The 27,597-nt window shown below is 43.6% G+C and overlaps 1 protein-coding gene across 3 annotated transcripts in view; it reads right to left on the minus strand.

The window, feature by feature from the left end:
- The window catches only part of ptch1 (patched 1), a 66,262-nt gene that overhangs the window by 23,621 nt on the left and 15,044 nt on the right, over positions 1 to 27,597 (minus strand). For all 3 annotated transcript variants that reach the window (XM_061817641.1, XM_061817642.1, XM_061817643.1), the window contains exons 4-17: positions 18,078 to 18,267; positions 17,893 to 17,962; positions 17,386 to 17,477; positions 15,327 to 15,525; positions 15,107 to 15,228; positions 13,843 to 13,990; positions 11,720 to 11,851; positions 11,484 to 11,639; positions 10,936 to 11,034; positions 9,778 to 9,903; positions 6,032 to 6,150; positions 3,850 to 4,453; positions 2,432 to 2,741; positions 1,329 to 1,471 (exon numbers count right to left, since the gene is read on the minus strand). In XM_061817641.1, the coding sequence (XP_061673625.1) occupies positions 1,329 to 1,471; positions 2,432 to 2,741; positions 3,850 to 4,453; positions 6,032 to 6,150; positions 9,778 to 9,903; positions 10,936 to 11,034; positions 11,484 to 11,639; positions 11,720 to 11,851; positions 13,843 to 13,990; positions 15,107 to 15,228; positions 15,327 to 15,525; positions 17,386 to 17,477; positions 17,893 to 17,962; positions 18,078 to 18,267 (2,510 nt within the window). The remainder of the gene's footprint in view (positions 1 to 1,328; positions 1,472 to 2,431; positions 2,742 to 3,849; positions 4,454 to 6,031; positions 6,151 to 9,777; positions 9,904 to 10,935; positions 11,035 to 11,483; positions 11,640 to 11,719; positions 11,852 to 13,842; positions 13,991 to 15,106; positions 15,229 to 15,326; positions 15,526 to 17,385; positions 17,478 to 17,892; positions 17,963 to 18,077; positions 18,268 to 27,597) is intronic.

Below are 27,597 nucleotides of genomic sequence, written 5' to 3' on the forward strand. Positions count from 1 at the left end.
GGTTCCACTCTGATAAGATCAGTACTGCAGACCTGGCAACAAAGGTTCCAGCAAAATATTCTTCTTTTGTCTATGATCTACTGCCCTGCATTCTTTCCTGCAGTTGAAATGAGCAATAAATTTGCAGCTCTGTGCTGTTAAAGAGGAGACATGATGTTAATCCCACTCTGTGTTGCTATCCGGACCTCCTGCCGAGAACTTAACTGGTGTCATTTCCTCTCCAGTTCCGCAGTGGATATAAGCTTATTTGAGAGGAGGTATTAACTCAGCAGCATCTCAGATTCTGATCACCGATGATGTTGAAGCATTTCTAGAGAACAGGCAAAGTGCTTTAAAAGTACAATTATGGGAATGGTCTGAAACTTGCCCAACACTAACCCTGAACTTTACAAAAATGCATTTTTGACTCAGGGTGCCCACGATTTATACACTTACTTTACTTTGTATGAAGTGCAGAGACACATCAGCAAACACTAAATCTGAGCAATTAAGTATGTGCTGCTTATAAGAAGCCAAACCTGATCTTTCCATCAAACAACTAAATTCTGCTTTGCTTACACATTCAGGCTTCAACAGGACAGCAGGGTTGTCACACAACGTGAACGTCTTTTAGCAAGACAGTGCAGTCTGATCGTGGTTAAAAATGGCTCTGGATCATCACCCAAACTAGCTGATCACGTGATGGCCAAATAAACCGAGTGTGTATGTAAAGTACGCCCGATGTAACTATAGACAATTTAAGAAACAATCAGACAGACAACAAAAGATAACAAAACATTTGCCCGGTTACTCAAATTCACACTTGATGGGTGGGCAGGCACTTTGGAGACCACGCTATTTGAAACAAGCCATTTAAAAGATAATTTTCCATTGTCGGTTCCATTTAAAATAAGAAATGTACAATTCTGCTCTTTGACATCTTTGAACTGGAGACCAAATATGAACCCGTGACTCTTCCAAAGGGTTCTGGTTGGAGTTTCACGCAACACCTTTTGCGCCGGGCATTGGAATCCCAGACAAAGTGTTAAGCTGACAAGCGGCATACTATGGGGAGACATCCCGCTGTCGGAACCCCTCACACACGTTCATCCATCACAGGCTAACACACGGCAAGAGTTAATAGGTTTTTCAGAAGGCGGGACGAGGGTCCCGGCGAGAGCTTTAAATTCCTCAGCTCGGTAAAGTCATCACAAAGCGCGAGACAATGAGGGAAGACAGACAAGGAGGGGGGAAAAAAAAACGGGGGGAGTTTGCAAGGTGGGCGTCGTTCCTCTCGGCCCAATCATAATGGTTGACAAAAAGCTAGACGCATCTCATAGGACGCTTACCAGGTTAAAGTTGATGGGCTTCTCTCTGCGTCCTGTCTGCACCAGAAGCTTGTATGCCAGGACGCCGTCGTCGGAACCATTCTTATAGCTGCTCAGAGTGATGCGGCCGGCCTCCCAGTCCTTGTCGAATGCCTGCTGCAGACCTGTGGGAACACACACACACACACACAGAAATCAATACCCACAACTCAAACCCTACCCTTGACTAACAAGATTGCCCGATTTAATATGATAAGTGGCCCTGAACCACCTCGGAAAAGGCTGAAAATGTTATGTTTTTTTTATTCATAGAGACCATTAGGGGGAAATATCAAGAACATGTGTCCCCTTCTCTTCATCCATATGTGCCTGCGCTGCACTCTCCCAACACTCACAGTGAGGGCCGACTGCAGGAGATGTTGTTTTGGGTCTCGTTCCTTGGGTCTGTCTGGCTCCAATTTGTCCCATCATTGCACACAGCAATATCACACACACAAGCTCTCTCTGTGTGGTTCACACACACACACACACACACACACACACTGTACATTGTAGAATGTCCTCAGGAAGAAGTCAGCGAGTGCATGTCCCCGTTGTACGTGACTTAACAGAATTTAGGGAATTGCTTTCTTTGGCGACCACAAACGATGTCACAGGACAACGTATTGCGCGACTGTACCTCAGTCGACCTCAGATGGGGGAAAATTAGGGGATTAACTGAGCCCTTTTCTTTGTCCTACTCATCAAGACAAAAGAGTGGTTAAATTACTTTTACTGTTGTTAGCATGTTATGAAAAATTATTTGTAAATGTAATCTCCTTGTGCTTATCTTTGTCTTAAATCAAACATATTTTGGGTATTGCATAGGAAATGCAATACCCTCTTATTTAGAAGGAAAAAAACACTTTTGCTATACATTAGAGGTGTGACGTTGCCCTAAACCTCCAACCCTGACCTTGAAATGATTCCCAAATAGTGGTTTTTACCCACGTGGTATGTTTACCATGTTTGTGATGTGTGCTCGGACGGAAATTACGGTACGTTTGTAGTTACCCAGAAATGTATTCAGTGATTGTGTTCCAGACAGGTGGGGAAAAATGGAATTCCAATCATTTCAAGACTACCTTGCAGCCAGTCCCTGAAGTAGTGAAGCCACATGGGGGGCAGCTGTCCATTGTCCTCCTTCAGCACATAGCGGACAGTGTGGAACCTGCGGTGAAGCTGGTGCAGCAGTGGCTGCTTGTGAGCGTAATCGGCCCGCTGCGTCACCACGTACATGTTGTAGAAGGAGAAGAACTTGAACTGGGCGCCAATGAAGTCATACTCGCTGGTCTCCCTCGGCACAATGTCGGTCAGCTCCAGGCCGTCCCGCACCTGGGTGGTCCCGTAGAGGCTGACCCCCAGCAAGCAGAGAAAAAGCGCGATCACCACCATCTGCCAGAAAAATGACATGGGGACCTCTGAGCAGCTGTTTGTAGTAAATTTCTAGTATTGTTATCTGTCAGGGTCCCGTATGGAAACATCAGCAGTAGATACCGAAATGCCACCCTGGTACAGTGGAACACATTTCTCCAAAAATTGTCAACAATGCATAAAACTGTCACTACATAGTCTTTGTGGGGAGCCAACACATTCATCCTGGCGGATATATATATGCATTGTAGGGGACCTGCAAATCCCCAAACATTTTAGTTTATTCTACTTACACGTGGCTAAGTATTTAACTTTAACCTCATCCGTTATATTGGATAGAATTTATTGGGGTTTTTTTTCCAATTGCAATGCAATCACTACATTGTTGAAAAACTCGTGAGCATTCTATTGTAGTCAGTCTATTTCGTCATTGGCTGGCAACCAATCCAGGGTGTACTGGCCTTCTCTGGTCCAAAGTCATCTTGAGTACGTTCCAGTTCACCTCCCAACTAAACCAGGACAGGCGCGAAGTAAAATGGATAAATGGATATGACTGTTAACTAAGCAAAGCAAATCAAAACAACGTGTTGCGCTTTTGTACTTGGAGGAGGTAAAAAGGAATCTAGTGGGAACACAAGTCACTGTGCATTTCCACAGCAAAGCACTTCCATCCTTAGCAACATTCACTTGTGGTTTCATCTCCTTCTAAAGGGTTTTTTATAATCTTGTATACAAAGCCTCTGATCATCTGACCATGTGTTGCCAGATTTGGCTAATAATCGTGGATCAAAGCGCGCAGATGGAATAAACTGGAATGTTCCTTTTAGCTGCTTGGCAGCGAGGGGAGGACTGCGCATGAAATAATTTGCTAAAGTGGAGAAATATTTGACAGTGTGTTGAAAAGACAAAGAAAAGATTCTGTAATGATGTCAAGTACAGGCCACCAGATGATTTGAGTTGTGCGAGTGTTTTGAGAGGGCCGGCCACCCACCAGACTGAGGTCAGACTGTGTGTGATTCAGATAGGACACGACTCCAGATTTCCTCCTACTCTCTCAAGAGCTCTAGTGACTAACCCTCCTCATTCAAACTCCCACACACTCGCACAGAAGCCACTCTGCTCGGCTCACCTTGGTGGTGGACTGCAGCAGAAAAGGGGCGTAGTGCTTCTCAGCGAAAGAAGCCAGTGTCCAGCGGGTGCAGGGAGGCTCCATGCACCTTAGGCCGAGCGAGGCCCCCCCAAGCTGGGACAGCAAGTCCCGTGTGGAGCTGTTATTTTCCGGGCTCTGGCTGCTTCCTGAAGCAGAATCCTGCTGAGGGATTGTGCATGAAGCAGCAGCTGGAGCCCCAGAGGGATGGTATCGAGCTGTCCGGTGACTCCGCCTCCCGCTGTTGTTGTTGTTGTTGCTATAATAGTCGCTGCGAGGGTTGCTCCGGCCGGGAGGTGGATTGACGGGCTGCACGGAGATCTGAGACCGGGGCTCGGCTGTGGTGTAGAAGACCTGGGTGCGGGGGTCGTACTCGGTCCGGAGCTGCACCGTGGACTGCATGGTGATCTGGGTCTGCTGTGCGAAGCTGTGGCTGCTATAGGAGGGCGGCGGGCTGTAGCTGGGAGGCGGCGTGTGGTTAAACGGCAGCGCCGTGCGGTAGGACGGCGGTAGGCTGTAGCGACTCCCGTCTGATCCATCCAGGTACGCCTGAGGCTCCATCTGGATCACACGGTTGGCACACGGGCTGCAAACACACACGTTAGAACTCAACAATGATGACCCTCTAAAAGCTGGCATTTTGCACCTTTTGCACCATGTTGCTACTTTGTATAAACAGCACAAACACGGACTGGCGGCACGACCGTAATAGTAACCTTCCCAGTTTGGAGGCAGTATGAGAAGCCTCTTTTACACTCACTAAATGTATCCATCCATCCATCCATCCATCCATTTTCCAAGCCACTTGTCCTCACAAGGGGCGCAGGTTTGCTGGAGCCTATCCCAGCTGACTTCGGGCAAAAACCCCCAACTGGTCGCCAGTCAGTCGCTGGGCTCATCACTGAGTGGGAAACGTCACGCTGCCTGCACCAAAGTCAGCCCTACATCATCAGCGACTCACACTGAATGTAAAAGTTGCCGATTTGACACCTTTTCTACCTATTTCTGATTTGTATCAATGACATGGAATAAAGTCAAACAGACGATTTACCAACTTCCAAGTGAGTATCAGAAGCCCCTTACGTACCTACTGCAGGCATGCAATGACAGAGACGAGGGTGGGGGTAAGGGCTTGATGTAGACCCAACAATTTTCTATCTTCTGAGGTCGCATCAGAAGCCCAATCTATTGTTCTTTTTACCGTTTCTTCCTTTTGCTCGTCTGTATAAATGTCAGAAATGTGCAACAGGGGGACATCATAAACCTGCTACAATCAGAAGTCATTTTCATCCTGTCTGTAAAAACGGGCATTTTTACATTTCTTTTCCACGATGCAGCTGTATATAAAATACACTGATACAGAAAAGGCTGACAAAGTATATAGATGGAATTATTCAATCTTCAGAAGCAGAAACTCATTTCATAGTTCAAAGCAGGCATACCCCCAGCCCAATTTGACCATGTTTTTGTTCTGTTAAGATGATAATGATATAAAATGGGGAGATGAAGATGACAATGGCAAGTCCCATAAACACAGATAAATGGAAGGTTGAAAAGGTGCCTTTTCTATGTGTTATTTCAACCCACCTTGCTGCTCTGTAAAAGGCACCTACATGAAATAAGGGGGTTGGGGGGGTTAAACTTGGCCCCCTCTGCTTCCGGTGGAACTATCAGTAAGTAAAGTAATACTTAAAACATTCACAGTGATTTCAAGTAATCCTTATGAGGAAACAAATGTTTAGAAAGCCAAACAAATTTCCCAGAATGGATTGTGTTCCACCTGGGAGGTTCTGCTGAATTATCTTTTGATTTTTTTTCATACAGTTCTTGAATTGGCTCTCATTAGATCATGCAGGTGTACCTAATGGTGTGTTCTGCGGAAAGTGAGGACCCGAGATCCAACCGAGGGATTTAACTTTCTGTGCGGTTGAGTGTGTGCATGTGTGTGTGTTTTTGCTATGCACATCTGTGGAAGTGCCGTGCCAAAAAGCATGCCCAGACTGGCAGTGGACTGACGAGACTTTCGCAACAAAGGCCCGAGCCAACAAACAAAGAAATAAAGCAGGCTATCAGACAGGAACAGACAACTTGAGAAGTCATTAAGGTAAACAGGGAGTGTGTGTCAAACACAGCCACTGTCAGATCCATTTGTGTGCGTCCATACCTGTAGAAGCAACAGAAAATGTCGAAGCGTCTGTCTTCCCGTCGGTACAAGTCCATGCTGAGGATGGCCGGGAAGATGAGCAGGACCATGGCAAAGTTAAACACCACCACCACTGCAGCCTGCCAACAACACATTAATCTCTTTGTCAGCCTCAATGAGCTGTCACTTAAACAGCGGAAAGAAAACTGAAAAGTTATTGAACATTTGCTCCTGCCTGACATAATATTCTACTTACCGGATATTCCACATTATAAGGCACACCTCATTATAAGGGGCACCTTCAATGATCGGCCTATTTTTAAATTTTTTTCATATATAAAGCGCACCGCATTAGTAGAGGTTGGTCATACATCCATCAATATTGATCCATATATAAGGCGCACTGGATTATAAGGCGTACAGTCGGCTTTTGAGAAAATTAAAGGCTCTTAGGTGCGCCTTACAGTGCATAAAATATGGTACCTTATTGATTGCACTTGGGGAAGGGAATAAAAACACTTGCATTTGAGTTGCCTTATCCGGATCATTAGATCATTTCAAATCATGAGAAACAGCTCTCTGTGCGGTGAAAGCACAATTAAAACCAGTCCTCACAGAACATTTTAAAACTCAAGAAGATGTAAGTTTGGTTTAAGAATCAGAATAAGCCTGTGTCAAGGGAAACAAACGGCCATTCAATAAACCTTTCCAGGCTGAAACATTTGAATATGCAGAGAAAAATATATTAGGTATGTGTGTAATACAAGTAAGTGCAGTGTTGTGGTTGAGGATGTGAAGATGGTGCACTGGAGGGCAGGAGGATGACGATGATGATGGGGAGGAGTTCAGTTTGGCTGAGGAAGGTGCCCGGTGAGTAATTTGGGACTTGTGTTGTTGCCAGACCGCTACTCGCAGAAGGACAAACAAACGATGATAGGCACACACAGTCCCGTGCATGTGTTTGTGTGTGTGTGTCAGACCACCCAAGAAGTCCAGAGGCTTGAAGTGAGGAGCAGGGCAACCCTTGCACAACAAAATATGCACATCTACACGCGGATCTGTTATTTGGGAATACACTACAAACTGCCTTTCAAACACAAACACAAACACACACACACACACACACACACACACATCTGTGCTCTCCCCCTCATTCCTCAGCTCACTATGCAATCAGGAGTAATGTGAGAGACAACAAGAGACAGCATGCAAAAACAATTCATTCTCAATTGGCCTACTAATGTCCACACACATCCCCTTTGACTCCAAACATACACAAATGGACACACACACACACACACTTATGTTGACCGCTCGCTGACCTCCGAGTGCGAAGATTTACCATCACATCTGTCTTCCACGCATGAACACGTGTGTTCCACTGTGCGTCTTTGTGCTGTTATCTGGACACAATTCCCTGACCTTTAGCGACACGGGGAGGGAAGTTGATGAGAACAGGAAGCAGGAAGTGCTTCTTGCTGATCGAGACACACAATGACTGGACAAAAATATTGGGACGCACGCGGTGTCTGTGGGGAATGTTTGTCCATCAATCAAAAACAAAGTCAGTGAGGAGACACAGCACTTGTGTTCATATTTTCTGCTTTTTCACAGCAAGGGAGTCTGTAATTGATTGTGGGGAGGGGGTTAGTAATAATAACTTGACATGATTTTGAGTGAAAACAAAGAAAACAATCATGATGTATATAACTTGGTGTATATATAGGGCATGATTTACTGGTCCAGTCCTCTTGGTAATAGATTTTCCTCCATTTGGCCTCTGAGCTGGAATCAGTTTGACACCCCAGGCTTATATTGCCCCATCCATCCGTTTTCTTTCCCGCTTATCCTCACAAGGGTCGCGGGGAGTGCACGAGCCTATCCCATCTGTCAAAGGAGAGGAGGCAGGGCACACCCTGAACTGGTTGCCAGCCAATCGCAGGGCACAATCACACCGAGGGGCAATTTACAGTGTTCAATTAATGTTGCATGTTTTTGGGATGTGGGAGGAAACCAGAGTGTCCGCAGAAAAGTCTTTTCGTGCGATGACGGGTTGCTAGGAACACGCATGTGCTCCACAACACCGGATGCACTTTAGCACTCAGGAGGAAGCGTACATAAGAATCCATGCTATGTGCATTAGGCGTGTGCCGGTCGGTAAATGCATGTGTGAGCTTACAATGAAGCAGCATGGATCAGACCCATGGGGTAAATGCATCATGTTTGACAGAGTGGCTGTACTAAAGCCATCTATCCACACATGCTAATACTTACTCTAGTGAAATGTGTCCTCTGCATGTATGTGTGTGTTACAGAGGATAAAAGCTTCAGCAGAAAGAGATCAACATTTCCTATCTTACAAGAATAAAGACAGCAATACTATCTGCTTTAACTTTAAATGAATGAATACCAACATTCATTGAATTCCTTGATTCTGTGGATGTTGTAGCATCCGGCACTTAAAACATTTGCAATCTTTCTGCCTTCAGCAGACCTTCTCCCACATATCAGCTCATTAATATTTCATTTTTCCTCTCTTAAGTTCCACAGAGTCTTGTTCAAGGCAATCAGTGGTGGTGGTAATCATGGAAAGTTTGCGCTCTTGCACTCAATTTTGGGCTTTTAATCCAAGGATGGAGCTGTTCCACCTTCCTCTTCTAAGGTCCTCTAGTGAGAACGCCTGAAGCCATCACATTTTACAGAACAAAGTAATCAGACTCCATTCTTAATAACACTTTTGATTTAATTTTGATTTGTGCATTAATCATTCAGGGCTGTACTAAACCTTTTCACTAACGTTAGTTAGTCACCCTATGAAGACATGTTGGGACATTTCCAGACTAGCGTCTTTCAACTGGAACCAACATTTTGGGGAAAGCTCCAAAGCAAGGTCTATGAAAACATGCTTGGATGTCTAGTGTGGAAAAACTTGAGCCCCATCAAACACTTTTTGGGTGAACTTGAAACGGGGTCCTTTTAACTTCACAAAAGCTTTTGCAATAGCTCACAAATTTCACTTTCCGTAGGCAATCCCAATACTTTTGTTCACAGAATTTAGAAGTACTTTGAACAGTGGTCATGTCTTGTAATGTGTTGTATTGCCTCAAATAGTGAAATTACAAGAGAACTTATACACTTACACTTATACACAAAAAAAAGTAACATAATTCCCACCCTACAGAGCGCGCCTGGTGTTCTTCCTCACCCAGTACATTTGTAAAGGAAATACCATTTGGTACATACATACACCAAAGCTGTGTAAAAGCCGCAAGTGCCCACGTTGAAACCCACATTGAAAAACGAGATATTTACAAAGAAAGACGGTACACAGAGAGTTTAACGCTTGCGCTGCCGTGCTAACACTAACGCTAGCGCCGCGATGCTAACGCGAACGCTGAGAGCTCGCTAAATATCTAAGGCAGTGGATTCGGAAACATTTTACACCAAGTACCACCAGTACTTGCTCTAAGTACCACCATCATGTGCAACACTACAAAACAGTAGTGTAGTACTACTAAATGGTCATCAAAAACAAACCACAGGTTTCATTCCGAAACAGTTTCAAACTGATATTTGACATTGTTGTATGCCACTGTAACATTGACACTGACCTTAACTTTAAGTATGATTAAATGAAATGAGATGAAATGTACTTAAAAGTTAAATAAAACTGAACTTTATTGACCTGGATTTAAAAAAACATGACAAAGAGTTTGAACACTAGGCAATTTCCGTGGCCAAACCTTTGAATCTAGAACTGCACGTACCTGTAAGGAGAATGCCCGGAGCGCCGGTATGGGAATGAGCGCAGCCATGAAGAAAGCGGTGACGTTGCTGATGGAGGTGAGCGTCACGCTGGCCCCGGTTCTCTTCAGACACTCGCCCGTGCGGTCCTGTGCCAGACGAGACGAGGAAATGACTTATCGCCTTACTGGTGTGACTGTAGCCACAGGCAAACAGAAGCGGAGGAGCATTATCATGGCACTGATGCTGACTGACAGTGATTGCAGCCAGCTCAAGTGCTATTAGGTTAGAACAAGAGAGGGAGAATATAACAAGCTGATGTCTCCCAAAGCTCATCACTGTGTAAATGATGATTGCTGGGCAACTTTGAACATTTTTTTCATATTTTGCTTCCTCCTAAAATTGCACATGGATAAGCATCAGGAGAGTTTGGCGGCAAGTGTGTGAAGATTGGAGGACGTGCGGGACCACACAGGGAACGTCTCCATGCAGGCGTGTTTGTGCATGTGTGCGTGTGTGAGCAAGAGAGAGAGAGAGAGAGAGAGACAGGCAAGATCAGGTTCAGCTCTGTTTAGTTTTCATCTCCTCAAAGGAAGCTGGAGGTTGAGGGAGAGCACCAGACAACAAAAACAAGCAAATGCATGCCTGTTTTCTCCCGGAGGGGAGATTAAATTATTACACAAAAACACACCCGTCCACACACTTTGTTGCAGAATGAATAAAAATGTTCCAGTGATGTAGACGGGCCAATCTAATGCAGTGCAAACTGGAAACTTGACATTATACAAATCTGTAATGACCAAGTTAAGGCGCAACGTTTGTTAGCATGATCGGTCACACTTTCACAATGCTAATGCTATCAAGTTAGAACTGAGGCCAAAATGATTCCAATAAAAATAAAGCCATCATCACTCAGGTGTCAAAAACAATTATTTTGAGTGAATTTCACAAAGTGACATAGCATCTTGACAATTGTATTCAACACAACTAAGTGAAAAAAGTGAGAAAAATACTCTTTCATGCGAGAGTATTTGACCATTCCATGGCCGGGAGAATGTACAGTATACAGAAGAGCAAACCAGGGGGGAAAAGGAGCTAAATTTGTATTTCTTTTTTTAACAGGCAGTGCAACCTATCTTGGCTGTACAGCAGAAGGTGGCATTTGGATGTTTTGCACTTACCTCAAATGGGATCCTCTTGTTCTGTCCCGTCTCGCTGAAGGCGTGAGCGAGGAGAAAGATGTCGTCCACACCCACACCCAGTGCCAGAAATGGGAGCACCTGGAGCCCAAAACCACTTCATGGTAAGTAGAACAAATGAGCGTCTTTTTCAGTCGTCATTAGTCACACTTGCACTATTTATAGCAGAGGTGGGATTCAATCAGAAGTTACATTATCAAACGTGCAGTAGTATTTAATTAGCCATTTGTTTCCAATATTGGTGGGGAAAAATTCTTTTCATAAAATTTGTCCATTAATTTATTTTAAAAAATTAAAATAAAAACACTTCAAAAAGAACATTTTATTATTATTTTAATCTTGATTTAATAAAATATGGTTAATTAATTATAATACAGTGAATTTTTGATAATAAAAGAAAAATATTTCATTATTACAACTACATTACGAATTTTATTCATTTTTGCCACTTTCTTTACAAATAACTGGGCCTATACTGTATGTCCCCATTAATAATCAAATGTAGCCCATGAGCATTTTTTTTTTTTTACCTGTGTTGTGGCGGCATTGAAGGTGATGCCCAGTAGAGAGCAGAGGCCGAGGCCCGCCGCCACCGAAAGCGTCACCAGCAGGACACCCGCCAACCCGACAGCCCCCTGAGATTTGGCGCAGTCCCACCGCAGCATGGTCAGACACGCGTAGGCCAGCTGGGGATGCATAATGAAGATGACACACGAGGGAATACAATACTCTCGTTAGGATATAGTCGGACGGTCGCCTTCTCTACCATCAGCAAGTAGCCGCTGGCCACTCGGATGACGCTGATGTCGGAGAAGGACTTGAGGATGTCCTCCAGGGTGGTGGTGGTGAACGACAAGACCTTCTGGGACGAGTTTGCTGCCACACTCTGTAACACAGCCTGAAATAAGATTTGAAAATAAAAGACAGAAATTAAAATTAATGAATTACTGGTGTTTATTTGGCTATTATGAAACAAGATCAATTCAGATCCACGATATACTGTAACTGAGATAGGCGAAAACTGAATTTACACCACAATTTATTTGGGGCTCTAATTTAGTTGGCAATATGTGGGCTGCAACTGGCGGAAACCAGTTCAGGGTGTACCAAAAAACAAATTAGACAGACAGATTAAGAGCCCAGCACATTCACAACCCTAATGAGGGCAAGTGCTCAACATACAAAATGGATAAATGACAATCAACTCTACTGTGCACAATCGAACAAAAACTCATAGGTAGTGTGACTAAGTGACTGTAATCACGTTTACCATGGTGCAATATTGAATAGACATACTCGATCACAGTACAGTTCATGTCTTTGTAAAATTGCCTCCAACATACCACCTGTCACTTTCTAAATGTCTCGCCTTAAATTACTTTATATAGAAAGTCATCTGTGTAAGACCGTGGAAAGGGAAATAGGGCTTTAATGAACAATTATTTTAACAATTAAGGCCCAAATTACCTTTTCCATTCAATAATGAATCCAAAAAATATTTTTTAATTTCTATCCCTTAATCCAAAAACAGGATATTACATCAAATTGACGGTGCGGAAATTATACAAAGATACCAAAGTTACAGACCAAACCAGCAATTGTTTGGTCTGTAACTTTAGAAAAAAGGCCAAAATTATGACCAGTGTTTTCCAAAGTAATTGCAAATAATTGCAAATGACTTAGGTCTGTTTTCATGCAGGACTACATAATTCTATGAATACTAATTGTCGAGATGCTGAAAATGTAAACAAGTTAAACAAGGTCTAAATGATTTATTGATCGTCAACATAGTTGTTGATTAATTTGATCATGAATAAGTTGGTGATTAATCAATTAATTGCTGAACTTAATTTTATTATCAACCAGGAACCAGGAATAAAAACAAAAGCCATCGAAATAGAAACTGCGAATGAACACATTCTATTCCAGTTGTAAGTTTAAAAAAATACCTTCCTCTCTAATAGAAACCTCACTTCAAACACAGCCTGGTGCCTTCTACAGTTGAGTAAATAAACTCCCCAGGCCACTAATTGAGGTGTGTCAAAACAAGCCAGACAGAATATCATTCATAAAAAACAAGCAAATCAGGGAAAGACCCACATAGGAGAAAACTTCAACTCCTTGGGTGAGGTAATCAGGTCTATATATCCATTCGAAACTTGTTTTTGTAAGACAGTACCATGATCCACCTTCTCCCCGTCTTCCTATCTGTGTGCAGACAGATGTCTTTGACATTGACTTGCAGTTACTGCTCAGCGGGGAGTGCGCCTGGCTGATACACATTCTCACACAAATTCTCTCGCTCACGCACAAGCACGCACGCACTTTCACCCATGTGTGCATCTTGCGGGCGCGCCCAATGGCAGACATTTGAACGGACACGCAACACAGCACGATGCTCGCAGCATGTATGACAACAGTTGATTAAAAAAATATATATTTCGACTGGATATATATGTATATAAAAACACACACACAGTCATTGAACAAATGAACTTTTTCTGTGGCGGCACCCCGGGGCCCCCAAGATGAATGGTGCATACACACGCATACACCGAGGTCACGGAGTGTCAAACAGGGGTTTGGGGTGGGGCGGAGTGGGGGGGGGGAATGATGTCACACGTGAGCCACCAATGGGGCCACAGCTGGGAAAGCGATTCTATGTGAGATCCAAATGCTCCTAATGTATTCCAGACATGTCCAAGCTTACTACTATACTATATTTTATGCCTTTCTACCCAGTAGTACCATCTAGCACATACCAACAGCGAGCCTAGCATCCACTAGGGGCCTTTTGCATGCATGCTCAAATGTTATCCTGCTAGTGATTTACAGTAATGTTGTCGATGATTTACGGGCGATTTCTATTCCCTCGTCCATCTCGCGTACCTCAGAATATCTCCTCTGCCAGGCCTCCAGTATAGCCGCTGCCTTTTCCTCATTCCAGTTGATGTGGGAAACCTCATTGTAGCCCCTGAAGTGCTCAAACATCTGCTTGGGAGTCATCAGCTGGAACATGGTCTGTAAGGCCTGTGCGCTGGAGGGAGAAGAGACGTTCATATTTATGGAAGAAAAACACAAGAAAGCGAGGAAAGAGAAAAAAACTAAACTGCCAACAGACATGTTATGGACAAAAGTATTGGGACACCTGCCCGTTCAAACCAAAAGAAGTTGCTCCAAAACAAATTTATCTCAGTAATAGCATCGGGGATCTTGCCTTGCCACAAGCTAAGGGATCAAGCACAAACACCGATTTGATAATTGGAATGTATCTGCAGGTATAAGGAAGATGAATCTAAGAATTTTAAGTCTTCAATCAAAGTATCAAGTATCGTCACAAAATTCTAATAAATTAAATATCATGTACTTATTCAACAACAAAAAATGTAAATTGTTATTTTGCTCAACACTATTGCATTTTGGTGGAACACAAATATGTCAGACGAAAATGTAAAACAGTCGTTACACTTACCGAAAAAAAAAAAAAAAAAAAAAAAAAATCGCAATATCGTTTATTGTGTTTGTGGAATTTTGACTGGCAGAAGTGTCATTTTTAAGTATACTTCATACATGAGCAGTGGAATATCTATCTTTCAGGATCTGCAGAAATTCTGTTATCACCCCATAATGAGCCGTGCCTAAAGGGTACTATTACTCTTCAGCACTAATAAAATAATATAAAAGTTCACAAAAACGTTAATGTTCAGTTAAAGCAAGTCTCTTGTACACAATTGTAATACGCTAGGTTTTGTGGATGCTGACCGGCCATTAATTTACAAATTTGGTGCAGACGAGATTGTGTACCTAAAACAGGTCTCCTCCATATGATCTAAAATATTTCTCCTGCTGCTTGCTTCGGAGTTAGGTCTGTGTGCCCAGGCCATAGATCACGGCGCGGATATGTACTGTATCAATGTAAAGTATGCGTGTGAGTGTGTGTGTGTTTGTGTATGTACAGAGTCCATGCAGAGTAGGCTGTGCTGAAAGGGAGCAGCTGAAACTGGAAGACATCACTGGAATCTGATAATGACTGCAAGATTTATAATGCATGTAAACATGCATGCACGCATGTGCCATTGCGGAATTAATTCAAGAAGAACAAAACACACACACACTCCTTCCAGTACAACCCCAGTGCAGTTGGATGTGTTACCTGAGCAGTGGTCCGCTGCCGTTCTTGGTGGTCCCGCCTACAATTAGCTCCTCCTGCCAGTGCATGTACTTCCTAGACAGGCCGTGGCATCCACCGTTCAAGGCCCACGCAACATCTATGGGCTTTTGGCGCAATAAAACCAAAACGAAATAAGAAAATGAACCGTCAACGGCTATGGTCAAAAATCTGACACTGAGGCTAAAAAAAATTGACCACCAACCTTGGTGGAGTTCTTGTTGGGGGCAGTGAGGGGACAGTCGGGGTCGGTGGGGTTCAGGCAGGGTCGGTCCATGTAGCCGTGACCAATGTCAGCCTTTTCCAACATGTCCTCAAAGGTCTCCACAGGCAAGTTTTTCCCCCGCAGTTCTTCAAGGAGCTCCTTGGGGTCAAAATTGGTCCACTGCAAAAGGTCTTTCCCTCTGTGTCAAGGTACAGAGATGCAGCATGAACGCCTTTTCTTTTGCTTAAATCTAATATTCCATAAAAGTGTTTCCCTATTTAAAAGGAATACGATATGGTGAAAATTTAGCTATTTTTTAATTCATGCTCTAAGTGGCCACTCCAACCAGACTTAGATTTTTGGGGAATCTTCTCAGGTGTCAAGTATGAACGTGACTCACGAGCAAGAGGTCATGTTCATCAGAAGACCTTGTCAACTGCATTCGATGACTTTTCCCTATTCAACTGCTCCTATTTCTTGCAGAAATACTGTCAACTGGAGGGATATCATGGTGGTCTTGAGAGTTTTCCTGTGTTCATTGCAGCAAAAATATTGCCACAACACGAGCCAATTGGATTAGAAGCAACATGAATTTTTGCAAATGCTGCAGCTTTGCAAGTAATGCATTCAAAACAGTCAGAGTTAAAGGGAGACCAGGCAATATCACGAGTAGAGACTGCAATTATAAGACACTGGATTTCTTAACCAATACACATGCAACTGCTGCATTGAGAGGAATGAAAATGCTCGAGAGAAGTAAGCTTAACTGAGTTATTTCATCAATCATGTCTTAAATACGCCAGATATACAAAAGGCAGTACGAGAATTGTGTTGTACTTTACATGTGTTCATGTAAAAGAATAATACAAAGTTTTCTTTTATTTAAACCCTTGCAAGGTGACAATAAAAAGGATCCCTCAGTGCCAGGGTCAGAATCCTGCTCCAAGCGCTCCTTGTCCCCTCTAAGCTCTTCATGCCTCACACATTCCAGCCTAAATCTCTCTCTTTCTCCCTCTGTCATTCAGAGCACATTGTATGTGCTTAACCAGGCTTGGGTTATTATTCCCAGCCTCCCAACCAGAACATAGTAAGAACTTCATCGACTGTTTTTCACCGAAAAGACAAATCCAAGTATTGCGCACCTAGATCTATCGGCAACTAACTCAAGCTGACTCAACTTGAACGGACGACACAAAGAAAGAAATACACACGTAAAATCAAATCTGCAAACGCACATTTGCAGGGGAAAAGTATTACTGTAGCAGCAAGCCATTAGCAACAGAAAGGCTAGACAATGATGTGAGGCCCAGGGCTGAAGAGAAACGATCGCCAGCGATACGCATGCCAGCAACCACCACAATAGAGCCTTCAGAGGGGACAAATTCAAGGCACACACACATGCAAACACTCTTGCGGTGTGATAGTTGGGTTGAGTGCGCCTGGGAAGCACACACAAAAGATAGAAAAACAAGATTCTGAGATCCACATCTCCTACCGACTCACTGTTATAGTGCTGCCATGACAACAGTTTCAAGACGGCCTATCCTATCTAATGTCAATAACTACGAACCAGCTTCCACGAAGGAATAACCCATAGATTGGCTTACTCCGTAGGCCTTGAACCGTCACTTTATCGTGGTGGAGGGGTTTGTGTGTCCAAATGATCCTCGGAGCAAACTTGTCTGGGGCTTTATACCCCTGGCAGGGTCACCCATGACAAACAGGTCCCAGATGGGAGACCAGATAAAGCAGGGCTCCAAAAATCCCATATGATGAGAAAAATGATTGGATCCAAGATTACGGTGCGGCTCTTGCTGGAGAGCAGTCCCGCTGGTCACTCCATCGTTTTGCTGGGGGACTTCAACGCTCAGAGGGGCAAAGACACCGAGAACTGTAGGGCCATTACTGGAACGAACAGCCGCCCCGATCTGAACCAGAGTGGTGTTCTGACATCCACACTGTGCACACCTCATTCTTGATCAGTTCAGAAGCAATTTAAGATTGCATTAGCTGTCCTAATGATCACATTCGAAACCAAAAGAACTTTGAGATTACTTACAGTAAATGGAACATCCCAGATTGGAGCTTGGCTCCCTCCCAGAAACAGTCCAGAGGTGTGATGATGAGACAGGGGTGAAGATTTTCTATGATCTGATCACAAACGTGCAAACAATTGAAGGTCATCTTAGAATGAGAACGGATTTCCTATGATGCATTCACTTCAGGGTTGCTCTCTTTATTCATCTTTCATAATGTTAAATGAACACCTACTGTATGTGACAGATCCAACTAATACTGAGCATTATCATCTTTGTAAAGTCACAATTTTTTATATAATGTCTGTATAATAATAATAATAATAATCTCATTTGTTTGTGAAGACGTAGCGTTTCAAGAGTTTAAGCTTCAGGTATAATGGAGTACCAGAATTCATTCTCATTGTTATGAGGAGGGCAGTCTCGAACTTAATTTTTGCATTATACTTCCTCTGCACTTATTTCATGTCTTGAAATGCATTTACAGTATGTTATTCTAGAGAGAGCAAAGACCTTATTTCCCATCTCACCTGTTCCATTATATGTGTTTCCGTGACTAGTTCTCCTGTTTTGTAGCATAAGTGTTCCAATTTCCATTGTCTGGAAAAGAAGTTGAAATGAATCATCGTCATCTCACTTGAGACATGTAATGTATATTGATAAAGTTTTTCACACTTTTGAAAGGGTAGGAAAGGCGACAAATATGGACATTTACCGGTCGTAAAGGTAAACATGAACTCTACTGGCTCGCATGGCTGACTCCAGGTGCTGCAGCAGCGCGTCCACTGTCAGCACACTGGCTCCCTCCTGGCGCGCCGTCTGGATCATGAGCTGAGGGTTGAACATGGACTCTTCGCCGATCTTCTGACGTGTGTACTTTAGTTCCTGGTTCACGCGCCCGCCCACTGCAGGAGGAAGGCGGAAAAAACAATCATTAGAAAACATACATTTACGTATGGGTTTCTTTTTCACAGTCACCTTGAAAATGTTAGATGGTACATGCTGTATGTAGGGATAGATGTTCTCTTGAAACAAGTCGGGCACAGATAAGATTTACTATCAGTTATAAAAAGTAGTAAAGGAAAAGTAGAAAACTGTCTGCTTCTCGACAGGGAGTTTTCCATCAAAGAGATTTTTTTTTTTTTTTGCCTTATGGCAAACTGGTCCAACAATGGATATTATTGTTCAGGTGGTTCAAGTGATATACTTAATATGGAGTGAAATGGAATTAATAAAATAATAAAACATTCACTCAACCAATTATCTATCTGTTAAGAAAATGGTTGAGACCAATAATCTTCAATGTTGTCCAATATTTACGACAGGAAACAGTATGGGGCGGCACGGTTACGCAGATGTAAAGCGTTGGCCTCATAGGTCTGAGGACCGGGGTTCAGATCCCCGCCCCGCCTGTAACCGTGCAAGTGTAGCTTTTCTCCGAGCACTCTGGATTTGTCCCACATCCCAAAATCATGCATTCATTGGAGACTCTAAATTGTATAAGTGTGAGTGTGACTGTTGTCTGTCTCCATGTACCCTGTGACTGGCTGGCAACCAGTTCAGGGTGTACCCCGCTTCCTGCCTGATGCTGGGATACGCTCCAGCACTTCCGTGACCCTCGTGAGGATAAGCTGCTCAGAAAATGTATGGATGGAAATGGTAAGGTTCAAATAGAATAAGAAGAGTTTGGAACAGAAATCAAGATCGCCGATAAGCTAACAGTTTATCCTAGTTTTCTTCTAATTCTTGTATTGCGTTTCTTGGTTGAACTTCTAGCATTCTGGATACCTTGTGGCATGGTAATGCAGATCAGTTTTGAGACAATGATTGGCATCTGGTTTGGGGTAGGAGACTCGTGAGTGTTGGAGGAATATATGTGAGGGATCTCTTGTTTTGAAAATCAATTAAGATCTTAAAAATCGGTTAGTAGAGATAGGTATAACGCTTATTACATGGTGACTGACGCTCAGGACTTGGACCCCATGAATATGACGCAAATAATTTTTCACTGTGCTCCTATATTGACTTGTTTGGATTAGACCTAACAAAGTGACCAGTGAGTGCACACTGCATGAACAAAAGCCACAGACTGTAGTGCTCGCACAAATCATGACAGCGGGTGCCACAACATCTGTGCGAGCAGGGAAATGATCCTTTGGAGTCGGTGCCGGGTAAAGCCACAGTAATGTACGCATGGCCTAAATGTTATCGCACTTGTATCTTCAACAAGAGCACTTAGGGCACAGCCAGCCGACGAGCAAATCCAAATTCAAAGCTTCCACTCAAATGCGCCGCACCAGACGACGTGCAGTGAATAGTGCATGTGTGTGATAAAGAGGGTGGCTCTCGTCCAGCTTCTGCGCCCAGTATCATGGTGCGACTAAGCCCTGTGCGTGCGCCATCGGCTCTCAGCTCACACGGGTTACAAAAGCCGCCTTTCAGCTCCTTCCGCTGGCTGCCTCCTCCCCGGAACGGCCAAGCCGCCTTGGCAATGCCTCTCGTACAAGCACACACGGATGGACAAACGCACGCGACCGCACTCGTGCAAAGAGGTCCGCAGTCTCATTTCGAGAGGAATGCAACACCCCATGGGAAGAACAAGGCTAAAGCGCTTACTTCCAGACGAACCGGCTTGATGATTGTGCATTAATCACCAAAGGATTATGGAAAATGGTTGACAGATAAAAAACTGACAACACCGTAACAAGGTAAAGAGAATGGCATTCAGTACTGATTTGGACCAGCAGTAATTTGAAAACATTCATAGCTACCGAACTCCTTCATTAAGGTGAAATGTAGGCACCAAGACCTGTGAATTATCCAGTCTAACGTGGTCTCACAGCCATGCAGCATATGCAACTTTAACTTCACCTCAAATAGATGGCCCTCTCCAAACACGGGGCCATCAGCTAACTGCAATAAACTTCACTATAACCACGTTTCCCCACATTGCACCAATTTGCATATATCGCACCTCAGCCTTGCTCGCTAGGTTGTTCCGGGGACACTTTTGGTTCTGACAATGAACTTTTAGATTCTGAAGTTCCAGTGAAATTTTTGCCTTTTATTCACAACGGTTCGGTTTCACTTATGGGAGATAATTCTACCCCAAGGCCTGTTACTATTATGAGGGACTCTGGAGTTCTGCATTCTCTGATTTTGAAGGATGTTTTGCCTTTTTCTGCAGCATCTTCAGCTAACTCAGATATTATTATTAAGGCTGTTCTCTTGCTCCTTTGCATTTTGTGAATTTGATTTCAGATGTGGTTTCCAACACCATCGAGGTTGGTGTTCTTGACTCTCTTCCAGTTTCGGGTGTTGATTTGTTGATCGTCAATGATCTTATGGGGGCACAAGTTGGCGCTGATCCTATTGTCACTGTTTCTCCGGAGTGTTCGCCCAATACAGAGCAATTAGAGTACGACGTTCCGGGTATTCTTCCGTCTTATGAAGTGACTCCTTTGATTTCAAAAGACATTTTTCCAAGACTTCAAACTTGGCCTCCAAAAAATCCCTTCTCGCCATATCACAATGTTACTAGGTTGCTAAAGTAGAATTACCATTATTGTAGTCATTTCACCACAAAGCGGTCCAATTTGGTTATCAACCTATACGTCACAGTGGTCTCACAGCCGTGCAGCAAGTGCAAATGTAACTTTCCCTCAAATGCAGTGGATGCCTTTCCTCCATACCGTGGTGCCACTTGGCAGCTATGATAACATTTATTGTAGTCATCTTTCCACAATGTTGTTCAGTTTCATTAGCATCCAAGAATGCACGTCAGCATGGTCTCGTAGTCATGCAACAAAAGGAAATGTAACATTACCTCAAATAGATGCCTCCGTCCTTCCCCCATTTTATGGTGCCATTAGGCAGCTCTAATTACCTTGTAGCCATTTTTTTTTTTACAAATCAAATAAATAGAATTAAATAAAACTCTATATAAGGATTGTCTCACAGGCATGCGTCAAGGCTCAGCAAGCTTAAAATGTTGCTACCAATGAAACAAACACCCAAATATATTTCCTTTGTTCCAACTCATTTTCAACACAGACCTCTGCCATGGGCCAAATGATCCCAACCAGTTCAGTCATTTGAGAAATCATTTGAACATGATAATTAAAAGATGTTGATTATTTGTCTAGGCTGCTTTGATGCAATCAAGCTGGGATCTGTGCATAGAGTATCTGCATTGATAGTGCACCAAGTACGTATGAAAAATGTGTAACATTTTGTGACATTTTAACCCCAATTTAACAATGCTTGTTCGGTTCAAACGAGCATAGATTGAAAAAAGTTAAACATAAACATGCTTGTTCTGCTGGAGCCGGACCACCCAGAGAAGAGGTGGAGAGAGTGGGGAGCCATGTCTTGGGGCATTAGGAAAACATTCTTGATTTCTTTTTATTCCCTGAACCATGAGCAGCATTCCCATCTGATCGCATGTTTGTAATACTCCACATTAATAGCAGGCCATGTCTAAGAGGAGCGACATGTGGCGACATAACGCCAGGCCTCCTTTCCTCCAAAAAAAGGAGCACGCATGGAAGTGATTTAGAGACAGTGTACTAGCAGGCCAGCCTGTCTGATAAACTCAACACTCGCGAAGTTAAAGTTGCCTCCGCCTAGGCTTAGTTCAAGTGCACTGAAAACGCCAAACTGCACGAATGTGGGAAGTGGTACATCCTATTTAGTCGTCTTCTGGTTCGAGGTGGCGGTGAGGATGTCACCCAAAGTCGTCGGCCGTACCGGCGGGACGACTTGAACGAATGTAGTCACCGGACAGGAAACAGCACATTATGGCCTCGGGCTCAAAGAATTCCTCACTTCACGAGGTTACAGCCTTTTTGGGGTCAACACTTAAACAGCCTCGGGGTGAAATTAACACCCCAGCTGGACTAGGAAAATGTGTGTGCGTGTACACACAGCTGCGTTTCCTCAACGAGACATATTCCCATATTGCGTCTCCTCAGAAAACTGCTTGACCCTGATGTGTGGCAGCATCTGAAAGGTGTCCCTGACTCTCAACTACTTCCTGCGACATCTCCTTTATCTCACTTCCTCCGTTAGTGGGGCCACACTATACTATATACTATTGCACACATTTTCATTGAATTGCAAATGGTGCCCTTAATTTATGTTACCAAAAGACCAGCGGTTCCGAACCTTCACAGTGAGCCTAAAAGTAATAAATCATCACCTTAAAACATTAAGTACGCAATACTGCTTTTTAAGCCATTCTGTCCTATAAGCTATCAGAGAGTTCAATGTTTCCCCAGCCTTTATTGGCTGAAAGTGCATATTGCAGTCACTCACGATTGACCCGTGCGACCGCGCCCGCACGCCTCCGTGCTCGCAAATCTGCACAGTCGAGCACAAAAAAATCACAAGCGTAAAATTTGTTACGAATATATAGATATTGAAAGGCGTCGCTTATTTTGTGTAGTCTTGACATTAATTTACGTGTTTATTTAATAAACATTGTTAACTAAATGAGCCTGCTCCAAACAACCAGTATTCACCCGGAAACAGCAAATGCACGTTAACATGTACGAAATTTAGGCCGAAAGCGCATGTTCAGAGCTGCTTCATGTATTGTGAGCGCATTTACGTCGAAAGTCATCAACATCATGAGCCATGTCAAAGGAAATTCAGTTCCACCAGGTGTGCTCATTGCGTCGATCGCGAGGCGGTGTGACGGGTTGCCCCCCCCCAAAAAAAAAAGAGTATCATCCACCTCATCGCTTGATTCAGGTGTGGCTAATACATCGAGCGCATGCACATAAAGGCGCATTCTAGCAAGCCGGTCTCCTATTTACGGCAGTGCCGCGATGCATGGTCTTCCCTAGCCACAACAACACATCACGATTGGCGACAGGAAATATTTGTTACAATGTATCGCTAGCTTGTTGCCAAGAATCGAAATTATATCGAAACGATATAATGTTGCCCGAGTCACTTCACTCGGTTGTGAGATGTTCTCTTCTTCGAAAAGAGCTTCTGTGCCAGAAGGGGCGTGTTGGTCTCCCATAGTAGGTGGAACAGCGTCTTTTCAATGGTGAATGTCCCAGTGTGACGTCACGGACAGATGATGCAGCCAATATGAATATGTCGAATGAGACTTCCGCAACTTTGCGCATGGATGACGCTCTCTCCGCTCATATTTATTTTATTTGTATAGACATTGAAGTGAATAAAGTTATATGTACTTTTGATTACAATATCTATTTTAGAATGTTTATAGGCATGACACTTGGGCTTAAAGATGAACGGGGAAAAAAACAATTCCCACAGACAAACTCCAACAACTCCTCCCAAAGGTAGTAAAGTCCATATTTTCTTCCAGTTTCACTTTCTGAGCGTGACATGGCCAGGTGCTATTCCCCAATACTTTTGTCCATAATGTGTACATCTGCAATAAATTTTGGAGCAAACATAACGAGACAGTCCGCAAATAGATTCTCTAAAACTATAAGATGTGCGGGGAAAAGGCTTGTGCGAGTGTTGGTATTCAGCCTGTTGCATAACATTAACCCCTGCTCCCCTCCTTTCTGGATAATGGAGGGAGAGAAAGTGGGCTTTGAAGGAACTGACACTGACCCCCCCACCCTACAGCCTCCAATCCACATCCCCTCCCTCTTTCCTTCCTTTGAGCTCCGAACTCCCCCTTACTCCTCCTCCTTTTTACACTCTCCTCTTTTTGCGCTATTCAAAGCCGCTCTGTGATTGGCCAGATCATGATGGCAATCAGCCCGGCCCCTCTGTCAAAGCCTGAGCCCCCCCCTTTTTTTTTCCTCCTCCTGCCCCAACTCCCATTACTTTTCCAACTTCACGACAACGGAGCCCCACGCCCTGCATCCACATGTTAGATGCTTGACAACGGAAGACAGGAAAAAACACAAACCGTATAAATGATAAAACGCACACGGTGTCAACCTACTGATGCAATAAGCATTGCCTTAACAGCTCAAATAATAACTCATAAAACATGACATCATGCTAGCAAATTAACCAGACGTGAGCACATTGAATCACAATGTGTACAATGTGTTCGCCTACTGTATGTGAGTTTGGAGATGTAAATGTGTGTGTGTGTGTGTGTGTGTGTGTGTGTGTGCACAGAGAGGATTAGCTGGATTAGCGCCCCTATCAGCAGAGACCCCCTGTGGCGGGGGAGGAAGCCCCCTGAAACCAGGTCATCTCCCCGCCACCAAGCATCAGGCGACCTCCCATGCCCTTGAAGTCAATTGGAAAAATGAAGACAACCCGACACATACTGAACACGGGCAACAGAATGTGTGCACGTAGCGTCGCAGGTTCAATAACTGGCAATGTGAGGGATTAATTCGCTAACTACTATTGAAAATGACTGAAGGCATTACTGTGCATTATATTAAGTGTGACATGACATTCTCGAGACTAACATGCCCCTGCAATCATAACGGGAATTTCATTGTGTCCATATGTGAAAAGGCCACCACAATAATATAAATATATCCATCCATTTTCTTAGCCACTTATCCTCACAAGGGTCGCGGGAGTGCTGGTGCCTATCCCAGCTGTCAACGGGCAGGAAGCCGGGTACACCCTGAACCGGTTGCCAGTCAATCGCAGGGCACATTTAGCCAAACAGCCGAACTCACAATCACACCGCAATTTAGAATGTCAATTTTGAGTGTCCAATTAATGTTGTATGTTGTTGGGATGTGGGAGGAACCGGAGTGCCCGCAGAAAACCCACGCAGGCACGGGCAGAACATGCAAACTCCACTCGGGCGGGTCCGGGATTGAATCCAGCACCTCAGAACTATGAGCCCAACGTACTGCCCATATACAGTATATAAATAAAAATAGAAGAACATCTTGGGTAAAAATGACAGATAAAACACATACTCAAGGCACAGTTATTCCTAAAAAAAATATATATATATATATATATATATATATATATATATATATATACACACACGCGTACCAATATTGTACTCAACCATTATTAATTGTGATAATTCCACATGTCATTTATTTGTGGCAGCCAAAATTGTGATCGTGATTAAAATTGTATTATTTGTGCAGCCCTAATATCTGCTGTCAATTTGCCTCCTTCGTCCCCTTTAAAACCTCTCAGCTGCTGCCACCAATCAACCCCCACAAATTGTTCTTCCTCCTTGGCGACCTCCTACCATCTGCTGTCTCTTCCTGTCAGCCTAACTCTCCTAAGAGTGTTGTGTATGTCACAAAAATACACTGAATGGACCAATTAAATACAGATTTTAAATAATTGATGAAATGATACATCAGATGTTTGACTTGATCACCAACTTCCATCTCAGTTTTTAGATTCAGCATGGAAGAATCCCAAATTTTCCTCCATATTAACCTCCAAAATATTTTTCCCCAGACAACTAAATGATGACAACAACCAGGGATGCTGTGCAAGATGTTGGGCTAATTTTTGATTGCATATCTCCTTGAGGACTGGGTGGGGAACTATTTACCTATCAGGGTTCATTTCAGTTTACGTTCAATGTTTATTTTTATGTATTGTGAACATCCAAAACACGTGACCTCATTAGGGTGATGGTTGAATTGCTGCCTATCTCTGACTTTCGGCAAGAGACAGACTCCACCCTGGGCAGGTCACCAGTCAATCACAGGGCACATATAAACAAACATAACCATCATAATTCTGGACATCTATGGACTACTACCTTTGTGTTATTATTATTGTGATTATTAGTTATAGGATTTCTCTGAGATTTGATTGTTTTTAGGATTTAATAAACAGCCAGATTAATTACAGAAACAGGACTTTTATAGAGCACAGGCTTCATGTTCCCTAACTCAATATATAAAAAAATAAAAATAAAACATACGACCACCATTTTCCCCAAACTCAGCAGGCTAAATTATGGGCAATCTTTCTTTCTTTTTTTTACATTTGGCAGAGGTCCCTGCTTCTTTTTTTATGTGCGCTTGTAGCTTTGAATGTGGGCTCAGCATTGCAGGTGTGCATACAGCCACAAATATGTGATGAAAGGCCTCACTGAGAGCCGAGACCCTGTCTGACCCATGGTGAAGCCCTCTCCCTTTACTACAGTGCCTTGCTCTCTCCCTTTTGAGAGAGGAGGGGAGCCGCCACAATGAGGAAAGACGCCGCGATAAAAGTTGGATGCTGAGAGAGGAAAAATGAGAAGACAAATGAAAAATGAGTAGAAGCACAAGGGGAAGTGCTCCGACGTGCATGTGGTGTCTCCGTGTGCGACTACGCTCAGAATCCCATCACCAATTCCAACGCTCATCATTACCATATGTATGGCTCCCCTTGCCCCTGATTATGCTAATCACCTGTCCAGCCCCTGCTGCCCCTAAAATGGGTGTATTTAGAAGTCGGAATGAGGTGTACATTCACTCACGCCTCAATGGGCAGATTCTTCCACGTTGCTGCCCTCATTCAGATCCGTCCTCATACATCCTCCACCTCAAAGAAAAGGTATTCGAGTCCAACGGTGGAGGGAGAGCTCGAAAATGCAATGCCATATCGGAGTACTGTACATGTTGCTGCAGTTAGATTGGGAAAATTCTTATCAGCGTCTATCTATAAAATTCAACACAGCTGAGCCCCTCCCTACTGTTCTTGATTGGCCGACATCCCCTCGGTGAGAGCAGCCAATCTGCAGCAGCCATCTTCCCGTCATTTCCTGGAAAGATAGCCCTCGTGATTCCAGGTGTCCCCAAGTGGCACATTCCTAAAGCGTGGCGCACGCACACAATGACAAATTGTTTTCATTCCCCCCTCTTGCAGGACAAGTTGCTGTGGTTACTTTAGCCGTCGTGCATTGAAGGGTCACTTGGAGTTTACATTCGTGGATCCGCACGTCGACTCACTGTCGAGATGGTTCTTTGACAATGCTGAGCCACTACATGCGGACCAAACCCAAAAAACAAGTTAGCAGACTTTCTGCATATGTTGTGCTGATGAGCGTAACAATAACTTGATGATAATCATATGAGGCTGGAGTTGTACAAATGTTGTTCTTTGGATAAATTTGGTTAAACTCGTGCACATCACTTGTTCATTAAATTCTGTATGATATATGGAAACACGAACAAAAGCTAAACGTTAGCTCTTATAATCTTTGGTGACTTTTTGGTGACATATTGTATGAAACAAAAAGACATTTATGACCAGGATCAGGAACCTATGGCTCATGAGCAAGAAGTGGATCTTCTGAG

Source organism: Syngnathoides biaculeatus, chromosome 4 (assembly GCF_019802595.1).
Source record: "Syngnathoides biaculeatus isolate LvHL_M chromosome 4, ASM1980259v1, whole genome shotgun sequence".
Classification (NCBI taxonomy): Eukaryota; Metazoa; Chordata; class Actinopteri; order Syngnathiformes; family Syngnathidae; genus Syngnathoides; species Syngnathoides biaculeatus.